The sequence below is a fragment of the Toxotes jaculatrix genome, chromosome 9, assembly GCF_017976425.1.
Source record: "Toxotes jaculatrix isolate fToxJac2 chromosome 9, fToxJac2.pri, whole genome shotgun sequence".
NCBI lineage: Eukaryota > Metazoa > Chordata > Actinopteri > Toxotidae > Toxotes > Toxotes jaculatrix.
Genome location: NC_054402.1, coordinates 17,915,437 through 17,937,630, shown reverse-complemented (window position 1 = coordinate 17,937,630; position 22,194 = coordinate 17,915,437). Strand labels below are relative to the sequence as shown.

At 40.5% G+C, this 22,194-nt stretch overlaps 2 protein-coding genes across 8 annotated transcripts; one reads left to right on the top strand and one right to left on the bottom strand.

The window, feature by feature from the left end:
- The first annotated feature begins 697 nt into the window (after window positions 1–697).
- vmp1 (vacuole membrane protein 1) lies at window positions 698–16,215 on the top strand. 7 transcript variants are annotated; one of them, XM_041046984.1, is made up of 12 exons: window positions 698–806; window positions 1,402–1,497; window positions 1,841–1,973; window positions 2,289–2,379; window positions 2,925–3,035; window positions 7,368–7,535; window positions 8,990–9,121; window positions 10,709–10,789; window positions 11,046–11,162; window positions 12,493–12,554; window positions 14,318–14,417; window positions 15,137–16,215. In XM_041046984.1, exons 2-12 carry the CDS (start codon window positions 1,431–1,433, stop codon window positions 15,278–15,280), a joined length of 1,206 nt encoding a protein of 401 aa, XP_040902918.1. In that variant the 5' UTR covers window positions 698–806; window positions 1,402–1,430; the 3' UTR covers window positions 15,281–16,215. The 7 variants fall into 7 exon arrangements, with proteins under 7 accessions (XP_040902918.1, XP_040902912.1, XP_040902913.1 ...); XM_041046978.1 differs by having other exon boundaries at window positions 702–806; window positions 1,402–1,509; XM_041046979.1 differs by lacking the exon at window positions 698–806 and adding an exon at window positions 812–890 and having other exon boundaries at window positions 1,402–1,509.
- A 1,483-nt stretch (window positions 16,216–17,698) lies between these two features.
- Window positions 17,699–21,954, bottom strand: tubd1 (tubulin, delta 1). The gene is made up of 8 exons (XM_041046696.1): window positions 21,640–21,954; window positions 20,747–20,894; window positions 20,203–20,419; window positions 19,858–20,089; window positions 18,863–19,027; window positions 18,562–18,690; window positions 18,201–18,384; window positions 17,699–17,969 (listed from the first exon to the last, which is right to left on the bottom strand). The coding sequence occupies exons 1-8, from the start codon at window positions 21,788–21,790 to the stop codon at window positions 17,864–17,866; spliced, it is 1,332 nt and encodes a 443-aa protein (XP_040902630.1). The 5' UTR covers window positions 21,791–21,954; the 3' UTR covers window positions 17,699–17,863.
- Window positions 21,955–22,194: the final 240 nt, after the last annotated feature.

The following is a 22,194-nucleotide window of genomic DNA, read 5'->3' as shown; positions in this document are numbered from 1 at the left end:
ACGAAGAAACTGTCTTGTGTGTTTTATTTTCCCTCAGTGTACACACATTGGGCCTGTTCCAATGTATATTTTAAAATAGAAGTACCAAACCCCCAGAGGCTTTATTTTAGATGACATGTGTGCCCTGCAAAACTGTGTGAATGTTGGAGGCCAATGAGACAGCACTTGGGGTTGGAGGAATTTGTGTGGCTAAGAAAGTACCAGGCTTGTATTTCATGTGTGGCTCAATAAATTGAGTGTTGCTCACTATCTTAAAATCACAACTACACCATGTAAAGTCTCCAGCATTGCCGGCTGTGTGTGAGGTAAAGTATCCTCTTATGACTCATAATGTGTGTGGGATCTTTGAAGTATGCTTGCCTGTTTCACAGTTGGACTAAACAACCATTTTACAAATTTAAACGAAAGTAGTGCCATTTTCAAATGTTTTCAATGAATGTGGGTCACGAGATTCCCTCAAAGAGGTAAACATCCATTATAAGTGTGGTAACAATGTGTTGTAATTGTCACATTTTGTTGGCAAATCTGGCAACCTCCGATTGGACCACAGAACACAGCTTAAGGAAACACGTCTTCACATCAAGTTCACAATAAAAGTCTTTTGTTTATAAGCTTAGGCGTACTGAAGGTGAGCAAGAGCAATATTTGTACTGTGCCTCACTTCCACGTTTATGGGATTGACTACTTCTCAATATAAAGACAATAATAAACACATTTTTGTGGACGTTTCTCCTGGGCTAAATCGCAACACAATTTTACTTCGACACGTCCAGCGTTTGCTTCCGGGTGAAGAGGACAGGACAGAGGTACGGTTGTCATTTCATTTTAACAAACATCACTGTTTTCCCTCTATATAGCGTATGTTTTCTCGTTACTGTAACGACACAGCGGTAAGATACGGTTTTACATACCTCTCCAAAAGTAAGCGACGCGTTATCGATTTTACTGCCCTGATTTTGATGTAGTTGCCTGCGTCTCTAGCTTAGCCGTTAGCGTGTTGGCTAACCGGTTAGCATGGGGAAGAGGATGGTGTTCTCGCATTTGGCATCATATCTTGTTACAGATCGACCCACGCGACCACGTTTTTTTCACATAACTGTAAACGTTATTTCCGCGAGAGGCTGTGTTATTATTCACGCCTTCACCTTACTGCTTCATGTGATATTTTCCATTTGAAATCATCCGTGTAATTTGAATGTCAGTTAGCCGGTGTGTGGTTGCAATGTTCGTACTAACTGTTAGATTTTTTATTGCTTAAGATCCGCTGATAATGATTTCATTACTAGTCTGAGTCCCACAGCGTATATCGTTTTCTCTCTATCAGTAGGAAGTGAGACAACAGCGGATAAGACGCTGCTGAACGACAGACACCAACTTGTCATTCTGTCTCTTTCGTCCTAGACTGCCTGACCTGCTATACGGTGATTGACATGGCAGCCAATGGAGCAAGCTGTGAACAGCCTCAGAAACGTGCGGGAGCTAAAGACAAACAGAATGGCAAGTCTGCAGGTTAGTTTTGGTAAACTGTTCAACTATTAAAATGTACAGCGGAGAAGTTAACATTCATCTCTGAAGTGAGTTCATATTGTGCAATCTCAATGATAACTACCACCACATGTTTTAACAAGTCGTAAAAACTCTTGAGCTGATTCATACTATCTTACTTTCAGTTCTTAAAGGTGCAGACAACCTCGTCTGGAGGAAACATGAACTAGAAACAGACTTGTTGATGTGATTTCTATCATGTTATTAGCATTACCAATTCAACAGGATACAGCAGTTGATGTAGTTCCAAGTGTTTCAGTATACCAGGGTGATTGGATTTCTTTTTGCGCCCCAGACTCGTTAATAAGAGAAAGGAAACAGAAAGATAAAGAGGAACGTCTGTCTCTGGTGTTATGGAGGAGGCCTGTCACCACACTACATTACTTCCTCCTGGAGACCTTCATCAAGCTAAAGGAATGGACGTTTAAGTAAGATGTTAAGCAGGTTTTTCTAGTGCGCTTTTTGCACCACATTACTACCTACACATGTTCTCATGACCTTTTGTCTTGTACTCTGACTGACACTATTATAAAAAATAAAATATATAACAATTCTATGTACCTGAGAAGCTGGAATTGTACTGCTTTTAGTGAACATAGTTTTATGCCATTGTAAGATCAACGATATTTGCATTTATGGAAAACAGTGAATTCAAACCCACAAGGTCATTTTAACTGAGATACGAAAGCATTTTTTTCCCGTTGTTTATGTTTTGAATTTTGTTTTTTTGCCTTCCTGTTTAGGCTTTGGCAGCGACGAGGCACAGTGTTCTTTTTTTTGGTGTTATGTTCTCTGTTTTCCATCGCATACTCCACTGAGGGAGCACACCAACAAGTAAGGCTGGAGTGATTTGGTTTATTTTTTTTTCTCTTTAGCGACGTTAATAATCAACAGCATTGCCTCATCACCAGTCTGTTTAAAGGTTAATGATAAGTCACTCCTTATCCACCTAAAAACTTTCCTAAAAGAAATCTTATGTTGGGAGATAATGAGGTCTGCACTGTTGTCAAGTAACCCTTGACCATACAGCCAGTTGGCAGAAAGGTCTGTTCACAAATTCCTCTGTGCAGTTGTCTTAAGTTGTCTTAGTTAAAGGACCACCAAGTTTCATTTTGGAATGAACTTCTTCCTGGGTTACACACATTTTATACAGATGAGCTGTTAAAAGCAATCAAAAGTAAAAGGAAAAGATAATGTGGCAATCTGATAAAGACACAAAATGTTGGGTAAAATACAATTATCTGTTTTCTGACAGACATGATACGACTACATCTGTTATTAACAGTATTTGAAAAATAAAACATGATTTGTCAGTCACTCCCTGTGTTCTCCCCCTTTCAATATATTTGGCTTATTTACTTGACTTTCTTTCACTGTAGTATGTTCAGTACCTGGAGAAGAAGTTCCTATGGTGTGCCTACTGGGTAGGCCTTGGGATCCTGTCTTCTGTAGGCCTTGGGACTGGCCTGCACACCTTCCTTCTCTATCTGGTAAGAAACCACTAATGGTACGAAAATGTGTAAGCACAACAAAATGTTTCTACATGGGTTAGTACAGAAGATTTCCAGTCAAAGTAAACTGCAAGAGACATTTTTTACAAGTGAGAATACAGTATAACTCCTCACAGATATGAAAGCAAATGTCAGGCTGCACTGCACTGAAGTGCTGCAGTCCCAGCAGGGTTCATGACAAGACACTCAAATAGGAGAAAGCCAACTCTCTCGCGGGGCAGCTGTGGCTGTGAAGAAATATTCCACTGAAGTGAGGACAAAGCAAAACTAACACATTGGCAACATGTTGACAGAAATTTTTAATCAGCCCGAGCCTACAGTATGTTGATTGCAAATTGTTTCCTTAGTTGGGCAAATTGTTACGCAGTTTGGATGAATGGCATGTAATCGTAATAGCAAAAATCAGCAATGCAGTAATTTAGCTGCCCACTTGTACACTTTCTTTATGCACAGAGTTGTGGAGCTATGCAAAATATCACACTGAATACATGTGCATTTCCAGTTAACCACCTTTAGATCTAATCATCCACATTTTTTTGTCATGATGATACCTATTACCACATTTATATTTCTCTGGAAAAAGGGGACTTAGCCAGCACACATTTCAACAGTCAACAGCTGCAAACTGGTAGCAGATAGATCTGTACTCAGAGCGCATCAGGATGTCCTGTGTGTATCTGCAATATGCATGTAAATTATACCACAAGTAGTTTCCCTCTAGATATACCCAACAGCTTTAAACTCTTACTTGAATGGCATTTCTGCAAAGTTCATTTGCATCTGTTCCTGTAGTTGCCACAGGATGGCGTCATACTCCATATTCATTGTATTTTACTTCTTCAAACTGGTTCCATTTTGTCACATGTCTGTTCAAGGCTAACCAAGAAGCAAAGTGTCATTTTTGCCCGACAGTCAGTCACAGGATGACTGTATAACTGAGTCACCAAAATATGTGTCATTTGTGTTGGTTGTGGTAAAAAGGAGAATTTAGCAAAATGAAAGAGAGGAAGAAATTCTCCACCATAGTCCACTTTAAGCTGATGATGTGGCTTCTGTTCTGTAGAACTTGCACAGATGTGGGCTGGCTGAGTCAGGTATTTCCATTATAATGAAATAATGGGAAAAGTTGTAGCTGTGACCTTCCTGTTTTTCAGAACTGGTGTGTACTCCTGTCATTAATACTTTACAACTCACTGTGTTTGCTTTGGTAGCTTCTAGTAGTTATTTATATTTTATATATACATACATACACACTGTCCAACAATAATGGAATAATAGTGGTGGCTAATGCCATATGTTGTGTGTTCCTGTGCACTTGTGTGCACATCTGTGTGTCTGTGTGTATCATAATACTGAGAAGGTGTGACCTCATTCCCTGTCCCCCCTCTGTGTGAGTAGGCACCGTCATCTCCCACATATGGAACAACCTGGCATCAGTTAAAACAATGTTCTCATTTATTTTTAACAATTACCAGCTTTTACTGTTTGCAACTGAGACAATTTTAAGACTCCTTTTTAAAAACAGCTTCCCTGTGCATCCCACAAGCATTTGATGTCCAATTGGAGGCTCATCATATAAACACTATATTATTTTACTCATCCTATCTGACAGTACACACTTGGAAATGATTAAATTTCTCATCTGAAACATTGGCTCTAGACAATAAAATTGAAACCACTCCACCATAATTTGGGTGGCTTCTATCTCCAATCTTAGCTTATCATTTTTCTTTTTTCTTTTTGACTAGCCATCAAGTTTACATGATTAATTGAACCAAGATGTGGTCGGTGTCAGCAGCATGTTTCAGAGGTTGTAGCTGTGTCGCAGTGCTTTTGAACAGGCTTAGGACTCTGAGGCAAACCTGTCAAAATCCTGGTTCAGCTCACTGGTCTTTTTCCAGTTCCTCTCTGTTACATCTCCTGTCATCTGCATAAAGCCAGTCATCTCTCTCACACCAACCAAGGCCTTATTCCCCTCTAGTCTATATTTCAACATCCTCTATCTGGTGCCTCTGCTCTCCTGTAGTTTCCATATTAGATGCACTTACATCCTTTTAATGTCCTCACTATCTCTTGTCTTAAAGGCACGTTTCTTATCCAGAAGACCCCTTGGCTGGATATTTAATCAGGTTGTGGTGTTTGGGTAGCAGCGTACCTCTTTGGTGATGACAGTGTTGTCCATACAACTGCCAATGTCCCCTCTGTGTAACAGTCAGTGTTGATGATGTGGCTTCTGTTCTGTAGAACTTGCACAGATGTGAGCCGGCTGAGTCAGATATTTCCATTATTTCAGTTATAATGAACTAATGGGAAAAGATGCAACCGGGACCCTCATGATCAATTGCATCCCGAGAACCATGTAAAGCATCCCTACAATTCCTGTGAACATTTATAAAGAAAAGTAAAAGACGCTTTTACATTGCTGACCGCGTGATGGGAGCCCTCTGCTCATAAGAATTTCCTGTTGCCATGTTCACCAAGACTTAGTTTATGTTCACAGTGCAACATCTCCTATCACTACTGCCTACTCAGTGTTGATGTCAGCCATAGATAGGAAACTCCCTGAGTTAATGTTGAGGGAAAAAAACACATTTAGACCCAGCAGTGAATTACACTGTGAATTTACCTCAAGCCTGAAGCATTAATAGTTTGCCCCATAGAGAGGGTGAGATCATTGTGCTCATGGGAAAGGGGATTCACTCACCAGTATAATATTATGAATCATCATGATTTTGGAGATCACTGCTATGCATCTAAGTGCTGGATTATAGTCATAATATTATGGTTAAAGTCAAAATGATCATATATTGTTTCTTTTATTTGCAGAGTTGTCTTTTAGCCGTTTGATTTGGTAGGCAACTGTTTAAAGTATATTTCAGTTTTTCCCCTGAAGTGATGGGAGCTAATGAAGGTGATGATGTCATATCTACCAGTTTTTCAGTCCACCCCTTTTGTCCATCCATCTGGACAACAACTGGCCAGTTTACCTTGATTTTTGTGTGTTACGCAGCGGATTATTCCTAATTTTGGCAACTTCGTGCCACTGTGAGTTCAAAAAAAAAATTTACCTCAACCAACACAAGGTATTTTGTGAACTAATAGTTGGATTTCTGCAACATTTGGTGCATCAGTCATAAGAACTTTGGTGACACACAGGAAGCACACCCAAGAACTTCCCTCTTGTGCCATCCACAGGTCAAAGTGCCACAGCAGATTGCCTTGAAATTTTCTGAGCTCAGCATGATGCTTAGGGGATAGACCATTTTAATTACCGTGATTCTTCCCAACTGAGGGACTAATAAAGGATTTCTTATCTTATCTTATCTTATCTTTACCTGTTGCGTTGCCTTCTCAGTAACCTTAACATGTATGTACACATTACTGGTAAGCCTCTTAAGAACAGAATAAATGTCAGTATGTTGTTTGATGGGTACATGATAAAATCTACTTGCTGAATGAATGGTTACTAAGAAAAGAAGGTGCTTATTTAGCCTCTATGTGAAGTGATCTTGCTTTGGAGTGAAACAAAGAGGTTAACAGCAGAGATCACTGCATCACCTGTCAGATGACTGTATCAGAATTTGGTTACAAACTTTGACTCACTGCTTAGTTGTTGTGTCATGAAGAAATGCTATCAAGTGAAGTCCTGTTTGGTTTGAAAGAGACTCTATTGTGTAAACCAAAGAGGCCTCCTGTGTGCTCATACTCAGAGTTGGGTGGAGAGTTTCTGTGGGGGAGCATTTGCAGTCAACACACACTTAATTGTGTGCTGTCCATCTACTGTCAGTGTTGTCTGTATCACCTCAAAGAGTCATAATGGAATAGCTGTGGTGTAGTTACAGGTGGGCCGACTGTTATTGAGGCCAGGTGGCTCAGCCTAAACAGACATCCTCTCAATGACAAATGATCACATGCATACCTGTTAGAGAGACTGTGTGACTCAGCTCCTTTTGGTGTGTGTCTGTACCCGTGGACGGATGATTCTGTTAGCACATAAGCTGTGTTTAATCATGCAACAGCAGATTCAATTTAACTGTCAGTATTTCAGCTGTTCTCCGTTGAACGTTCCTTCTGTTGCTGAGAATATTCAACATGTAGAGATAAAAGACTAATGATCATATTGCAGTTTCTTGCTTTTTAGTTCCACCGACTGCTACAGTATTTGCCACATTTCCAATAACATGAAAGCACATGTCCGAGTGTTTCGTGACACAATGGACAAAAGGATTGTATGTGCCTGTGCCTGTGCATGTCCCAGTGGTTTTTTAGTTCATTAAAGCGTCTTATCCATCTTTCCTATCTCTGTATTAGGGTCCTCACATAGCATCAGTAACCCTGGCTGCATATGAGTGTGGCTCCTCAGACTTCCCAGAGCCTCCGTACCCAGACCAGATCATCTGTCCCCAAGGTGGAGCGGCGGAGGGCAGCGTCTCCCTCTTCTCAATCATGTCAAAGGTCCGCCTGGAGGCCTGCATGTGGGTGAGTAGCAGTTTGAGTAATGAGACAGTACAGTGATCCACCCTGAAAAATGGCAAGAATGTTGGGCAGCACCAGCAGTAGGTGGCATTCTGACAGCTGGAAACTTGTCCAAGAATTTGGACTCCCATTCACCCTTTGAACAAGCTTATGTGCCTGCCAGGACACAGAAAATGTTATAACGGTTTCAACACTTTTGAAGGAGGAGTAAGTGATTCTGGTGAAAGACTGTTGATATTTGAACTCAAGAGGAAAACAACTACACCTCTTCCTTCAGCGCTTCCTCAGAAGCTCCACTCCCAAATTTGTGGACGCTCATTACCAAGGCAGTGACAAAACAATGGAATCCAGAGCGTGTTGCATGGCGTGGAAGTGAATATTCTTTCTTATAGCTGAAACAAAATTAACCATATAATAAAATGTCAGCAAACAAAAAGCAGGCATACAAATTCAGCAGAGTAAAACTAGTAAGAGAATTACAGCGCCAGAGAGGAGGACTGTAGGTTTACAGCTGAGCTAATAAGGAAGGTAACTTTACCTGGCAGATTATTTCAAATTATGCATCAATCCAGAAAATCCCAGCAGACTTTTATTTTTTAGGTCTTTGTGGCTTTAAAACCTTTCACATATTCATGGACAAGTACCCTGATATATAGCGCAAACAATGAGACAGTGCACTGTCGCTACAGTAGCTGCTGCGATGCTAACCTGCAGAGAGTACGAGCCAGCACACAGCTCCATACAACAATACTTACAATTACTGCCATAGCTAACATCACACCAACAGCACCAACTAGAACGTAAGCTGTTAACACAGCTCTGTGCCTCGGCCTGATCATAGCACTTCTTTTTCAGTTTTTGCTCTTCTGACCTTCTCCTTTTTGGCTCTTGCTCACTTCTCTTTGACAATACAATTACATTGTGGAGTATGTGCCACTGTCACGCAACTGCCAGCAAATGTTATTTCCTTCACTTGCCTTAACATCAGTCTCTTGCCTGCAATCCCAATCAATCCCATTCAAAAATCTGCATGTTCTGGCAGCGAAGGGTAGACTGCTCCTTCTCTATCCCCTGGTAATCCTTAAATTGGCACTATCCGTTAGCATGTGCCAGATTTCTCTCACTGCCCTCTTTATCCCATCTCCCCTCTTTTCTTCTTCTTTCCCTTTTCCTCTGCACGAGCATGAACTGCCCCTTTTGCTTATTTGCTGGAATAGTGTTGTGTGACTCGGTCTGAGCCTCTTTGTTTGTTTCCCATGTACAGACTCAGGACTGTGTGCAGATAATTACTGAATTTGACCAAAAATGTATTGGGTGAGAATCACTGACTATACCTTGTTTTATACACAGCTCAAGTACCAAAAAGTTGTTGGTGTCATGAATAGCTGCCTGTGTGTGAATGTGGGAAATGAATAATCAGACGCTGACATGTAACATTTTAAGTTATGTCTGTCTAGGGTGCAGGTACAGCCATCGGAGAGCTGCCTCCATATTTCATGGCCAGAGCGGCTCGTCAGTCAGGAGCTGATCCAGATGATGAAGACTACGAGGAGTTTGAGGAGATGCTTGAGCAGGCCGAGGGCGCTCAGGTCAGATATCATTTTTCACTTCATTTAGTAGAATTACAAAAGAGGACAAGCATTTAAGGCAAATTGGTGGCCCAGACCTATCCCCCTGGCTTCCATTGAAAACGCATATTGAAGTTCTGTATTAGCTTAGCTGTTGTCCATCTACTCAATATGATGTGGTCATGCTTGATTTGGCCTAATCTCTTTTATGTACAACTGACCATGGAGCCACTCCCCAGTGATTGGCTCTAAAGTGCCATGTGACTTCAGTGAAGCCCCTCCCTCCTTACACTTCCAGTAAATTTGTCTGTTTGCGGGTGAGTCACCCTGAGCGCTGCTCCCCCTTTAATCATCCCTCAGGCTTCGCTGCCTTTGCCTCCCTCCCCCCCTTCTCTCTTTTCACCGGCCTCTAATTTGAATGACAGACAGTTCTGTCAGGAACCGAGTTCACATGACTGGAGACTGCTGAGATCAGATTCTGAGTCAGCAGAGCAGAAATCAGAGAAGTTGGGTACATTGTCTCCATCACCTGTTCTTATTTCACTGGTTCTCAGCTGAATAGGTTGAGGAGGCCAGCCTCGCATCACATGTCTGTCATCATGGGAACGAGTCAGAAGCACTTTCATTAAAACCTAATCAGCTCGTGGGAATGACTGTCACACAAGATATATTAAAAGAGAAGTGCATTACTTAGAGAAATGTATTGGTCATTTTATTGAGAACAGACACCTTTGCTATAGTAAAGCAATAAAAATTTAAGGAGAAAAGTGTGAAGACCAACAGAATTTCTGTAGATAAGAAAAAGAAGAAAAAGGCATTTGCTGAAAGGAGCAATGTGTAAGAACTGTCCAACTTTCAAATTAATTCTCCATTACAAATAGGAGGAAGCATATTACCAGAAAGTTGGGGCATCCACCCCTGTCATAAGAAACAAGGAAATGCTCTCTTAGGTCTCCCCCTCCACCTTCTCCTGTTCCATAGTCAGACTGGTCATTGGGGCAAATCCTAGTGGGCTGGTGGACCATCAAAAAAATCCATAAAGTTTTTACTAGCCCCTTTTGTGTGTGTGTGTGTGTGTGTGTGTGTGTGTGTGTGTGTTTGTTTTATCTGTGTGCGTAAAACAGTGTTCTGACTTTAAAAAAATATGCACCAAAAGTATTGATGAACTAAAATTAAGTTGCATTTGAAAATGAAAGCTAATTTCACTAAAGCTAAAAAACTAAAGTGAAAGATTAATTGTTTCCAAAATTGCCATTGAGGAGATGCCAGTTTTTGAAACTGCCTCTTAATCTCCCTCCTGCATCGGCTGTAATCTTCCCCATGTAACCACAGACGTCTCACCCCCACAGGGTTGGAGATTTTTTTTTATTTTTATTTTAAGAAAAAAAAGAAGTGGGTGACTGTGTATTCAGAAATATCCATGTGTATGGACACTCCCCTGCATTTGTGATGCAGCGGGTTTTGAAAGCCATGGGTCGTGAAAGCATATACCTGGCTATTTAAAAACTTTTAATTAATAATCATGTCCCAAACATTCCCGGTCATATCTGGCAGCAATACTGTGTTTGAAATTTGTTTTAAAAATCTTTTTCTTTCTTTTTTTTGCAGGATTTTGTCACAAGAGCAAAACTGGGAGTCCAGCATATGGTACAGAAAGTGGGATTCTTTGGGATCTTGGCTTGTGCCTCAGTAAGTCAAAATTTGCAGGGTCATGTTTAAAACGTCCCCTGCCTCTATATTTGACATGCATTTAATATATAGTATTTCTTTTTTAACATATTTCTCACTTCACACTTCCCTTTTTGTTGCATTTGTTACAAGTGATTTAAATTTACATTGTAGTTCAGTTCCCGATGCCTGTAGTAATCTATGTTTAATCCAAATCTGTGTTTATCTCAAGACCGAGCAAGAGACTGAGCAAGATTGTCTGATATTTGTGTTGCAGATCCCTAATCCTCTCTTTGACCTGGCTGGAATAACCTGTGGTCACTTCCTCGTTCCCTTCTGGACCTTCTTTGGAGCAACTCTTATTGGGAAAGCCATCATCAAGATGCATATACAGGTCAGCAGCTCAACTAAAGGGTTTATCAGAGGTGGTTAGAAACTAACAAAGGACCACAACAACTTGCACCACTTTTTTTTTGTTTTTTCATTTTTAACATTAACCGTACAGACACATACCACATACTTTCAGCATCTTGGTTTTGCATATTACTCATCTTTTGTTTCATGTCATCACAATTTTCTGTCCGCAGTGTAATAATGTATGTCAAAAAAATCCACTCTCAAGGAAAAAAAGAGTTTGCAATGCTGACTGACTCACTTTAAACAATCCCCACAACCTCAAAACGTGTGGGAGAGAAAAAAAACTAGGGCTTAGATCATGAGGTGATGGCTGTGAGAACGTCCTAATTGTGCTCCTCGGGTTAACTCTTCCTGATGGTGCACCGTTCCTTCGGGGATTCCTAATTCTGACTCGAGTTTTTGGATACATCCAGACCATATAAACAGGCTCCGGAAGAGAGAAGGGAAGCTTTTAAGAAGTCCTTAACAAGAGTTTGGATTATTTAAAATCTACTACATCAAAAAAACGTTTTAATTACGGAGAGTATTGTTGAGTCTGCTACACCAGTGACTAATATAAGCCTAGACTGAGAGAGGCTGTCTATGTCTGAGTCGCTGAGAGTCTCAACAAACTAAAGCTATCCATCTCTGGGTGGTACCAGCCAGTGATCTCACTCTGAGACCTTCCAGATAAAGAGGCCCGTCAGGCAGCAGGGGTTATGGAGGATGTAGAGTGGACATGAGAAGGTAGAACCGAGAGAAGGAAATTGAGCAGACGGTAAGAGGCTGCCTTGGGGGTGGGGGTGGGGGGTCTCTTTGTCTTCTTTTCTTTTTTTTTTTTCCTTTTTTGTACCTTGAAGCCCTTGGACATCACGTGTCATATCCTGTCTGATTTTGTCCAGGGGGCCATGATGTGTCATGCTGTTTAAAGCTGATCAGTTTCAGGACCGGAGAAGAATATTGCGGTTTTACCCCCACCCGCCCAGTCCCCCCCCTCCCCAAATCCCCCACCCCGCTTTGCAAACCACACAAAGCTCAAAATTTAGCTTACTGCCAGGTTTGAGTTTTGTAATTAGTGTGTCTGTGGACAGTGGCAGATGTGGCCTCAATTTCCCACAGCTGTGCGGCTAAAATTAAGACTCAAAATATGCCTATACATCAATCTGTCTGTCATGTCTTTCCTAAAGACATGCCGTCGATCTCTTCATTTTGAATTTTGGTTTGTCCAGTTGTCCCTTAAAACTCTTTTTTTTTTTTAAATTCCTCTGTATATGATCAGAAAGAACTGGATTTTAAAGCTTCTTAATCTCTCTCTTGTTTTCCTACAGAAACTATTTGTTATCATTACCTTCAGCAAGCACATAGTGGAACAAATGGTGGCACTCATTGGGTAAGTGTTTGTTTTTTGATGTGTGCTCTGTGTGTGTGTGTGTGTGTGTGTGTGCGTGTGTGCGTGTGCGTATGTGTGTGTGTGAGAGAGAGAGAGAAAGACTACATTAATCAGGTATTCTGTGGAGTCATTGTTTTTCTCTTGTATTGTGGTTGGCAATACATTTATAATCATTTTCAGATGCATTTTGACCACTGATTGGGTATCCTGTATGAATAAATGCTTTCGATGCGGGGGTGTGCGTGCATGCATTGTACATTTTCCCACACAAAGGTACGGTAATGCAACCCATCTCTGCAGTTTTGGTGGTCAGGTGTGTGAGGTCCCATCCGAACATGTTGATGTGACTCACCGAGTTCATATTTGACTGAGAAAATTACCCCAGTGAGGACGGAAACACAATCATAGACACAAGAAAAAAGTTGAATGATTGATTAACAGATGTCACATTGAGCTAAGCTAAGGAAGCAATATTCCAAATGTTGACTTTAAAATAATAAAAAGTAAGATAATAAAATTAGCTATTCAAAGTTAGGGAAAAAATTAAGTTAACTAGCATTTATTTATCACCAAATGTTAAGAAAGCAGCAAAGAGTTGAGTCTGACCTCATTCTAATTTCATGAATGGGACTCTGCTACTTCATAGGAGCTACTTAGTTTGTATATATGTGTTGGCTGCTGTATGTAATGTGTAATGTCCTGGAAGTAACTTAGACCATACTCTGACTCGTTAAGTTTCCATGTGATTTTAAAATAAAATTCAAGGTTCTTTCCCATGAAATTCAGATAGCCCTTAGTGACTCGCTATGATGCATGCAGATGGTGCTTTGTTTCTGATACAGGATGTTTTTTGGTGTGTATGTGCGTTTGTGTGTGGGTGTGTGTGTGTGTGTGTGTGTGTGTGTGTGTGTGTGTGTGTGTATATTCACGTTTGCTTGCATGTAAAATGGGAGAGATAACAAGAATGAGTCAGCCAAAACTAGTTATGTTTATTTGAAATTGCAATTATCCAGTCCCCCTTCTGGCATTTTGTTTACTAGATTGTCTCTTTTTTTTTTTTTTTAACTTAGTCAAGTCCAGACAAGCTGTTAATGTTTTCACTGTAATGATAAGTTTGCCATCATGTAGAGGTTCTCTTTAAACTGTTCTGCTGCTGAGCAAATGGTAAAAGTACATCAATGCCTCTTATATGACACAAATTGATAAAATGGCATCCCTTATGATTGGCCCCCTGGTGAACTAATCCACACTGCCTAATAAGGACACGAGCACGCCCTGATTAGATGTCCTTCCACCCAGAAGGCAGCAGTGGTGGTAAAGGTGATGACATCATGTCGAGTCACTTCCTGATTGAAGCGGCTGACACAGGCTCCTATAGAGAGCTAGGCAGTATAAAAGGAGGGTGGAGAAGTCTGTGCTTCATTCTTCTCTGCTGCCTGCTCCTGCTCACAGGAACAAGTAGAGGAGGTGGCAGCTCCAACATAGGGCCCACATGGAGGATGGGGCCCTCAGAAGCTTTTGCAAGGATGCTGGTTGACTGGTGGATCAGTGAGGACTGGTGGTAGTGTTCAGGGAAGGAGAGGACTTCATGAACATGAGGCTTTTGTAGGGAATTATTATCTTAGGTCTGAGGTTTCAGTTTTGGGCTTCATGTCAAAGGAAGGCTGCTCAAAGGGTAAGTGACTTAATGTTCTTCCTCCTCCTCTTTTCTTTTTTTTTTTCTTTGCCATTCTGTGTGGATGTGTACGGGGATGCGATGCCAGGTCTGTGCCTAAAGTAGGACCAGCACTCCAGAAGCCCTTCAGTCAGTACCTGGAAGCCCAGAGGAACAAGCTGCACCATGCTGGAGGAAGTGCACCAGCGGTAAGAACAATACACTATTTTACCATGCACTACTTCCAGGTGACAGCCATTCATTATTTCTATTCATCTCCAAAATGTGAGCTTTATTAGTGCATTTATTTGCTAAGAGTAACAGCTACATCTATATGAGCTTTTTGTCACAGACCTTTATTCATACACTGGAAATGTTTTATAAGATCATGGGTCATGACATTTCTAATTGTCTACAAGGCCATGAAGCAATTTAAGAAAAGATATCAGCAGCATCCAAGTTTTGAGGTTTTTTTTAAGTACAGTCCAGCTGATATTCATATAGATATTTGAAAGTTTCAGAGGTCAGGTAAAGACATATTGTCCCTTTTTTTTTCTTACATAAGTGTCATATCCTGTCTGATTAGATAACATCAACAGACAGACATTGTACGGTTGAAGTTTAAACTTGTCAGTGCTCTCTGAGGAACCAACTATGTAATGACAACATTTTTTTTTCTGGGATTTCTGTACTACAATATCTTATTTATCAGACAGCAAATTTCTGCTGATTCATCAGTCTAGGTCAAGTTTTTAGTTTAGTCCTTTGTTGCTGAAAAGCTCACAACATGGGCTAAATACCGCAAACACTGAAACAGTGTTCACTTTTTCTTGTGGTCATACCTGGATTTGTGCTCTCATAAACTGTCATATTCCACTGTGCTTTTAATAATAGTTATTAAGAGCATATCCACCCTAATTTTCTCCAGGATGAGAACTGGCTGTCATGGGTGTTTGAGAAGGTGGTGCTGGTCATGGTGTGCTACTTTGTCATCTCCATCGTCAACTCCATGGCTCAGAGCTACGCCAAGCGGCTGCAGCAGCAGAGGCACTCTGAGGAGAAAACCAAGTGATGACCAGACAAAAGTGGTACAAACATCCTACAAGTGACTGTGTTTCTGCTGCTGCTGCTGAGAGCCCCCTCCGCTCAGCCGCAGCCACTCACGACTTAACAACAAACCTCACCCTCAACCATTCTCAAAGAGGCTGAACGCTCAATAACAAAAGAGAAAAAAAAAAAAAAAAGAAAGAAAAGAAAAACCGGCACTGTTTGTTGGTGTGTGTGCTTTTGAGGACGTATGTTACTGTTTACTGTTTGTCCCTCTTCAGGTTTTGTAGTTCTTCCTTTCATCTCACTCTCTAGGTGTGTGTAGTGCGACTGGTTCTACTGTTGATCTTAACATGTTACTTTAACATTAAATTAACCCATTCATTGACCTCAGAAGTAAAGCAGCAGTTTGGTGGTGACTGCTGTGTGCGGGCAGTGCCCATCAGATGCTATGCCTTATGCAAGACGGGAAGGGCCCACTTCCCTTGAATATAGTTCTTGACATATAGACTTGATTTTTATTTAATTTTGTAACATTTGTGTATGGATGAATCTTGATTTGTTTGTACAGCGTGCTGCCAAGACGGACGGTCTTTTCTTGTCAGGGTTTAATTTTCCTCATGTTTTTGTCCTGTTAAACAGTAAGAACAACTTGTCTTCTTCTGTTTCTGGAATTGTCATTTTAAAATGGTGGAGAAAAAAAAAGCAATATCAACTTTAAAACAGTGTGGTATTGATGGTTTGCACATTCTGAAAAATATCTTAATATCTTTTTGACAGTATGCGCAGATGTGTTTCTATTCTAATGGTCTGTGTGGACATGAGTCAACTTGAACCAAAACACAAAAGGTGATATCATTTGTAAAGTGACATTGTATTCTCAGCTAACTAGTCCCATTTCTATTCTGTACATTTAGGTTGAACCTCGGATCAGATCATATATAAAACATGTAAATCACGGCACTTGTTTCCAAGTCTGAGTCTGTCATTCTTTGGATTCTCCTATAGGACAAGACTAACTTTTAAAATTTCCTCCTGAAAAGCTCCCGTGATTATTGTAATGTTTTAGAACTGTTGTATGTTTTTTTTTTTTACTATGACAGAGCTAATGCATAATTTTCTCTTAGACATGGCCGTCTTTAAGGTAAGTGAACAGCTCAGATCTCATAAATTAAAATTTTTGTGAGTAATTCCTGGATGAACAATTGCATTATGTCCTTTAATAGTTACAGCTAAATTTGTAGTTGTTTTTTTTTAATTATTTTTATTTTATTTTTTTAAATGTTCATCAGTTCAGACTTTTCAATACGACTACGTTCCTGACTTCCTGACAGGACTCATCCCCAACATCTGAGACATACTCAGTAGATTCTGGTCAAGTCCAGCTTGTGGACAAGATCTCCTTCTGTATTCTCAATAGCGTGCCTCTTTCTCACCGTGTCGGCTAGCTTATCAGACTGGTGTTGGCTGGTAAATGAACACGGCAACAGTGGTCTGTAAGCTGGCTGAAGCTGTGGGCCTTCAACGTTTCAGCTTGTGCTGCTCTGATCATGTTGAGTGAACCAAGCCCGAACTTCAGCTGGTCCGTCTTCAGAAACAACGGCCAGTCTTTTCTTTAGTGACACTGGTTTTATACAGATCAGACCAGTTCTGGAAATACTGTCCTGTAAAATTACTGAACAATAAAATGATGAAAAGTATGTTATCTGATGCCTTTGTCACTTTTCTTTGTGCCAAACGCACTCTCACATTTTCAAACTATAATAGTTCCAGTTCATCTCAACACAAGGTCCATTTAGAGGCTGTTCTGGAGCTTTTGATCACATCACATGATCTTCCTCAGCAGATTACTCAAATATTGTACTTACTGTATTTCACTGGTGGATATCCAGTTTATATATTTAAAGTCCAGTGTTTTAGAGGGTAATATTTTACTTTATATTCCACTACACTTATTTAACTGCTGTAGTTACTAGTTCCTTTTAATTGACATACAAAATAAATATTTATTATACATTAAAGGCCATGCACACCCTCACAGCTCGGATTGGATTTACATGATTCATCATGCGCTTTTAAGAGAGATTCAGGTCTAAGTTCGGCCCCTTCAGTATTGAAAATATATTTTTTACTTATCCTGCACTGCAAATAATTATCCTGTGTACATAAGATTAAAGAAAAAAATATCTATCAGGATATTAGGGGCTTCATGATTTAAAACTAGTCTACTTTTATTTTTAACACTTCTATACTTTTATTCAAGTAGAATTTTAAATGCAGGACTTTTACTTGTAACAGTATTTTTACATTGTGCTGTTGGTTCGTTTACTTGTATAAAGGATCTAAATATTTCATCCACCTCCGTTCTCGTCTACGTCGGCTTAGAGATTCTGTCAGCAAAGATTCATTCTTCATCTTGGAAACAGCAGTTAAATAAACAATCTTATTACAAACTTTATGATAATATATTATAATTTATTAAAATATTTCCATGGAAGAGGCACTGAGTCTATTTTTTTTTAAAGCATCAGCAAAGGTCCACATAATGGTCTTCTCTTGTCTACACACAGTCTAAAGGAAAGGTGCTGCTTGTTAGTTTTTCCCTTTTCTAGCACAGTTGACTGTAGCTGGAGATGACCTGCTCGAGAGACGTAAAGCTGTCCAGAAAGTCCTCCTCTGAGATTCCAAATTTAGTGTACTGATGGATATAAGCCCTGCAAACAGAGGAAAACAAAATGAGAAAGGAAATGAACAGAATATGAATAAAAGATATTAAGTCCAGAAGCAAAACAACTAAATACTAGAGAGAGAGAGGGAGCGAGAGATATATACATATACATACACATATACATACATATATATATATGAGAATATTCCCTTTAAAGAGCACTTCTTAGAACAAAGGTTGGATCCACACTTTCCTGAGCTAAAATACACTGACTCACCTGGAGGCAAACATGTTCCAGGCCTTTCCCACCATGTTATTTAGAGGTCTGAGCAGAGCCTGACTGTTACTGACCAGCGTAGCAGATTTTTCATACTTATTAAAAGGCACTGGGGATTTCCACACGTTGAAAGCTTCTCCTGATGAGAGCCAGGTGGTGTACAGGGCTGGGTCCTCAAAGCCCCCTGTGGATTGAGACATAATTCACATCCCTTGTTCTGCACAATCTGAAGAGTTACAGTACAGCACAGTCTACTCCTTCATGCCTGCTCAGGATTTATCAGGTGACATGAAGGAGGAATTTAAGCATCATTCCACCCAGTTTATTAATAAAATCGATGAGTTTCAACCAGCTCTCTGACCCGTCTCTGCGCTGTAGACGTCTTTCCCCCTCAGTATGAGCAGGTTGGCCAGGGAGGTGTTAAAGCTGGCTCCGGTGAGACTCCTGGTCCGCTCAGAGCTTGCAGGTGGACGCACCTGCCAGTCTATACCTGACAAAAGACAAACAAGAAGGATCCGCAAATGTAGGTTCACAGGTGAAGATGAATCGAATCCACTTCCAGGCTGTAAAATAACTGAATTATCAAACTTATTATCTTGTCATAATAAGCTAAACTAAAACTGAAGTGCAAAAGCCATAAAGTGGAGTTTAAAAAAACTTGCCTTCCTCCATCTTGCTGTTGGAGATGAGCATCTGTCGTAGGTGTTTGAGCAGCCCCGGCCAGCTGAACGTGCTGTAGGCTATGGAGGAGCTGGGCATCTGAGGGATAGTACACACACTGAGCAGCTTGTACTCTGGGTGGCATACAAGGGCGCTAACCAACTCACCTGAGAGATGAAAACAACAAAAAACTATGGTAACACAAGGGTTAAGATGGACTGGTTTGTGAGGACGGCAATGTGAAGACTGAGTGATGATGTTGGTTTCGGTTTTGGTGTTGATGATGGAAGTTTTATAATAATGGTAAAGCTGAATCAGTGGGAGAATTTGACGTCAATATAATGAGGAAGTTTCATTAATACTAATCAGACGACAGCTCAGGAAGGCATTTAGATTACTTTAGTTGTTTTTTCCATTGTGACTACTCATTTCATAATTTTGCCAGGTTGATTTTATTCAGATTTTGTAATTTTTTTTTCTTGTAATATTTTCAGTTAATTGAAAATTCGAAAATTTTTTGTTAGTTTCATTGTCAAAAATAAAATAATTTTAACATAATTTTCTGAATTTTGACCATCTTTCATTACTAGCCTGGCAGCTTTTTTTTTAGGTCGTTATCAATAGATTTTTAAAAAAATCTGATGATGATATATTGGCCAATTTTGATTTTCAGTTTATGATAAGTGTCCCATTATATTTTTTTTGAAGAATTGTGATATGTGTACCAGCTTGAAAACTAAACTCTGTCAGTGCAACAGTGGCGTCAGTGAGTGTTCAGAGTTGACCTCGACAAACATATCTGTTTTTCTAATGAGCTCAACCATCTGGTTTCCACTAAAGCTGGATCACCTGGTGTTTCAGTGTGAAGAAATGAGGGAAGAAGACTTCCCCCGTGTAGGCTACACCCCTCTGAATCCACTCAAATTCCAGAAAATCCCGGCCCTGTGAGAAACCTGCTGTGTGTGTGTTTTTGTGTGTGCATTCAACCCTCTCTCACCCAGAGGATTTCTGCTGTAGACTCCGTGGGCGTCAGCAGTGAGCGCGGGCTGCAGCACACTGCCCAGCTGGTGAGCAATAACCCTGTTGACATCAGTGAAGGAGATGTGTTTGATGTTGAGCAGCTGATTGCAGATCCTGTGCACCGTGTCGTTCTCGTGCACCAGGATGGCATCTGACAGCTGGTAGAGATGAGCCAGCGTCAGCACTGAGTTGTAGTTCTGGACAATCACCTGAAAGTATAGGAAGGACAAAAAAGATGTTAGTAGCACATTAGACTAGCAAAAATATTGTCTTTTTTTAATAACTCTCAGTTACTGCTTGCACTTGACAACGGTATCCATACCTCCCCAGTCCCGTACGGCCAGGTGAGGTGGTTGAGGATGAAGGACTTTGGGTAGACGTCTCTGAGACATTGAGTGATGTAGGTACCGACCCCAGACCCCGTTCCCCCTGCCACGCTCATCATGGCCATGAGGCCAGCCAGTCTGTCACAGTGCTCCACCTCTCGCCTCACCAGATCCTCCACCGCCTCTCTGTGACGAGGGCCGTGGACACAATACCTGAGTGAGACAAGAAGCACATTATCAGCCATTTTCCCATCACTTTATAACTAAACACAGGATCATGTTTTCCTGTATTTGTGCTGTGTCTGTAAAAAAATGCAAGATACATTTTTCATGATTTATGCATGAAATTTCAGTCTTGGTTTTCAACCAAAACCTTTTGCAAGTCAACAGATCCACCTCTGTGACTTATGTTTGAAAACACCGGCTAAATAAGTGCTGCTTGAGCTGAGACTGATTAAACATGATGATTACAAAACTAAATGATGAGGTGAGTAAGTCTTTAGCTGTTTACATATTTACAGAGAAAAAAAATGTCCTTACCCATTAGCCCAGTTATTTCCAGAGCCCTGCTTCTGGCTGAAGTGTGAAGTGTCTCCATACCTCCACCTGCCAGAATCTGCAGCCTTGGTCAAACTGTGGTTTATCACTTTAGGCTCCATGTCTACCAGCACCGCCCTGGCCACTAGATCTGGTGAACAAACAGAAATACATTACACACCAAAATGTAAACAATTTTTTTTTTCTGTTGATGCAACAGTTAATTGGTCAGTCCATTAAATGACAAGAGGCTCCTGGAGCCCATGACAAGGTCTTCAAGTGGCTTATTTTGTGCAATCAACCAAATCCCCCATGTGTTCTATTTGTAGCTACAAGTTACTTTACAGATTATGATTTTTGCTTACAAAACACAGGAAGAGCTTCTTAAATATAATGGTTTGTATAAGATTAGACACTGTAAACAAGTAGCCAGAAAACTAATTGACAACTATTTCGATAATTCATTTAAGTAATTCTTAATGTAAAAAATATCAAACATCTCACTTGCTCCAGCTTCTCCAACGTGAGGATTTGCAACTTTGTCCTTTAATCATTTAAATAATTTGAATTTATTTTTAATAACTCTGAGGTGTGGACTATTTGTTGGACAAATCAAGCAAGGTGAAGGTGTCACTTTGGGTTTCCTGGATTTTTACAAAGCAAACATGCAATGGATTAATAAAGAAAATAAGCAGGAAATTGGTGAAAGTAATCATTAGTTGCAATCCTACATATAATTATTTACAAATTAATAATAAAAGATGCATTTTTCTGCACAAAGTACTTTATTCGGGCTTTTACTTAAGTAAAGGTGAATAGCTTCTCCACAGCTGATAAACAGTGTGTACACATTTAATTTTAATCCAGATAAATGGAGCCCAGAAGAAGCGCTTTACCTCCATGTGTGTTTTGGTGGAAGAAGCGCTCACAGCTGGCGCTGCTGTATGTTTTCCTCTGTCCCTCCTGAGCATCAGAGCAGATGATGCCGAACAGCTCCTGACCCACCTGGTTACCGCACTGACCCAGCTGAACCGTCACCACAGACATTTTCCAGCCCCGGTGTGAGAGCGGAGACTTTTACAGAAGGTATCGGCGGCTCTCCGGTCAGACGATGAGGGCATAAAGTCTGATATCCACCGGCAAACTCACGCCATTAGTGGCAGGTTTCATGACGGAGCCGCCGGTGCGTTTGTTGTGCTCAGAAATTGAGCTGTGCTGCCGCCACAAGAAGATAGACCGGTATTTCCGGCCCAAACTGTCAGAACTTTCAAAATAAAACTCACAATCACATGTGAATAGCTGCAACTACTCTGGTAACGCTTTACTTTAAGGAGTACATAAACATTTACTAAAAATACAAAACTATGATATAGATGTAGGCAGATGTCAGGAAATTTTTTTGCGTGTTAATTACCAACAATTCTTCTTGCCAACTTCTGCAAAGACATTTT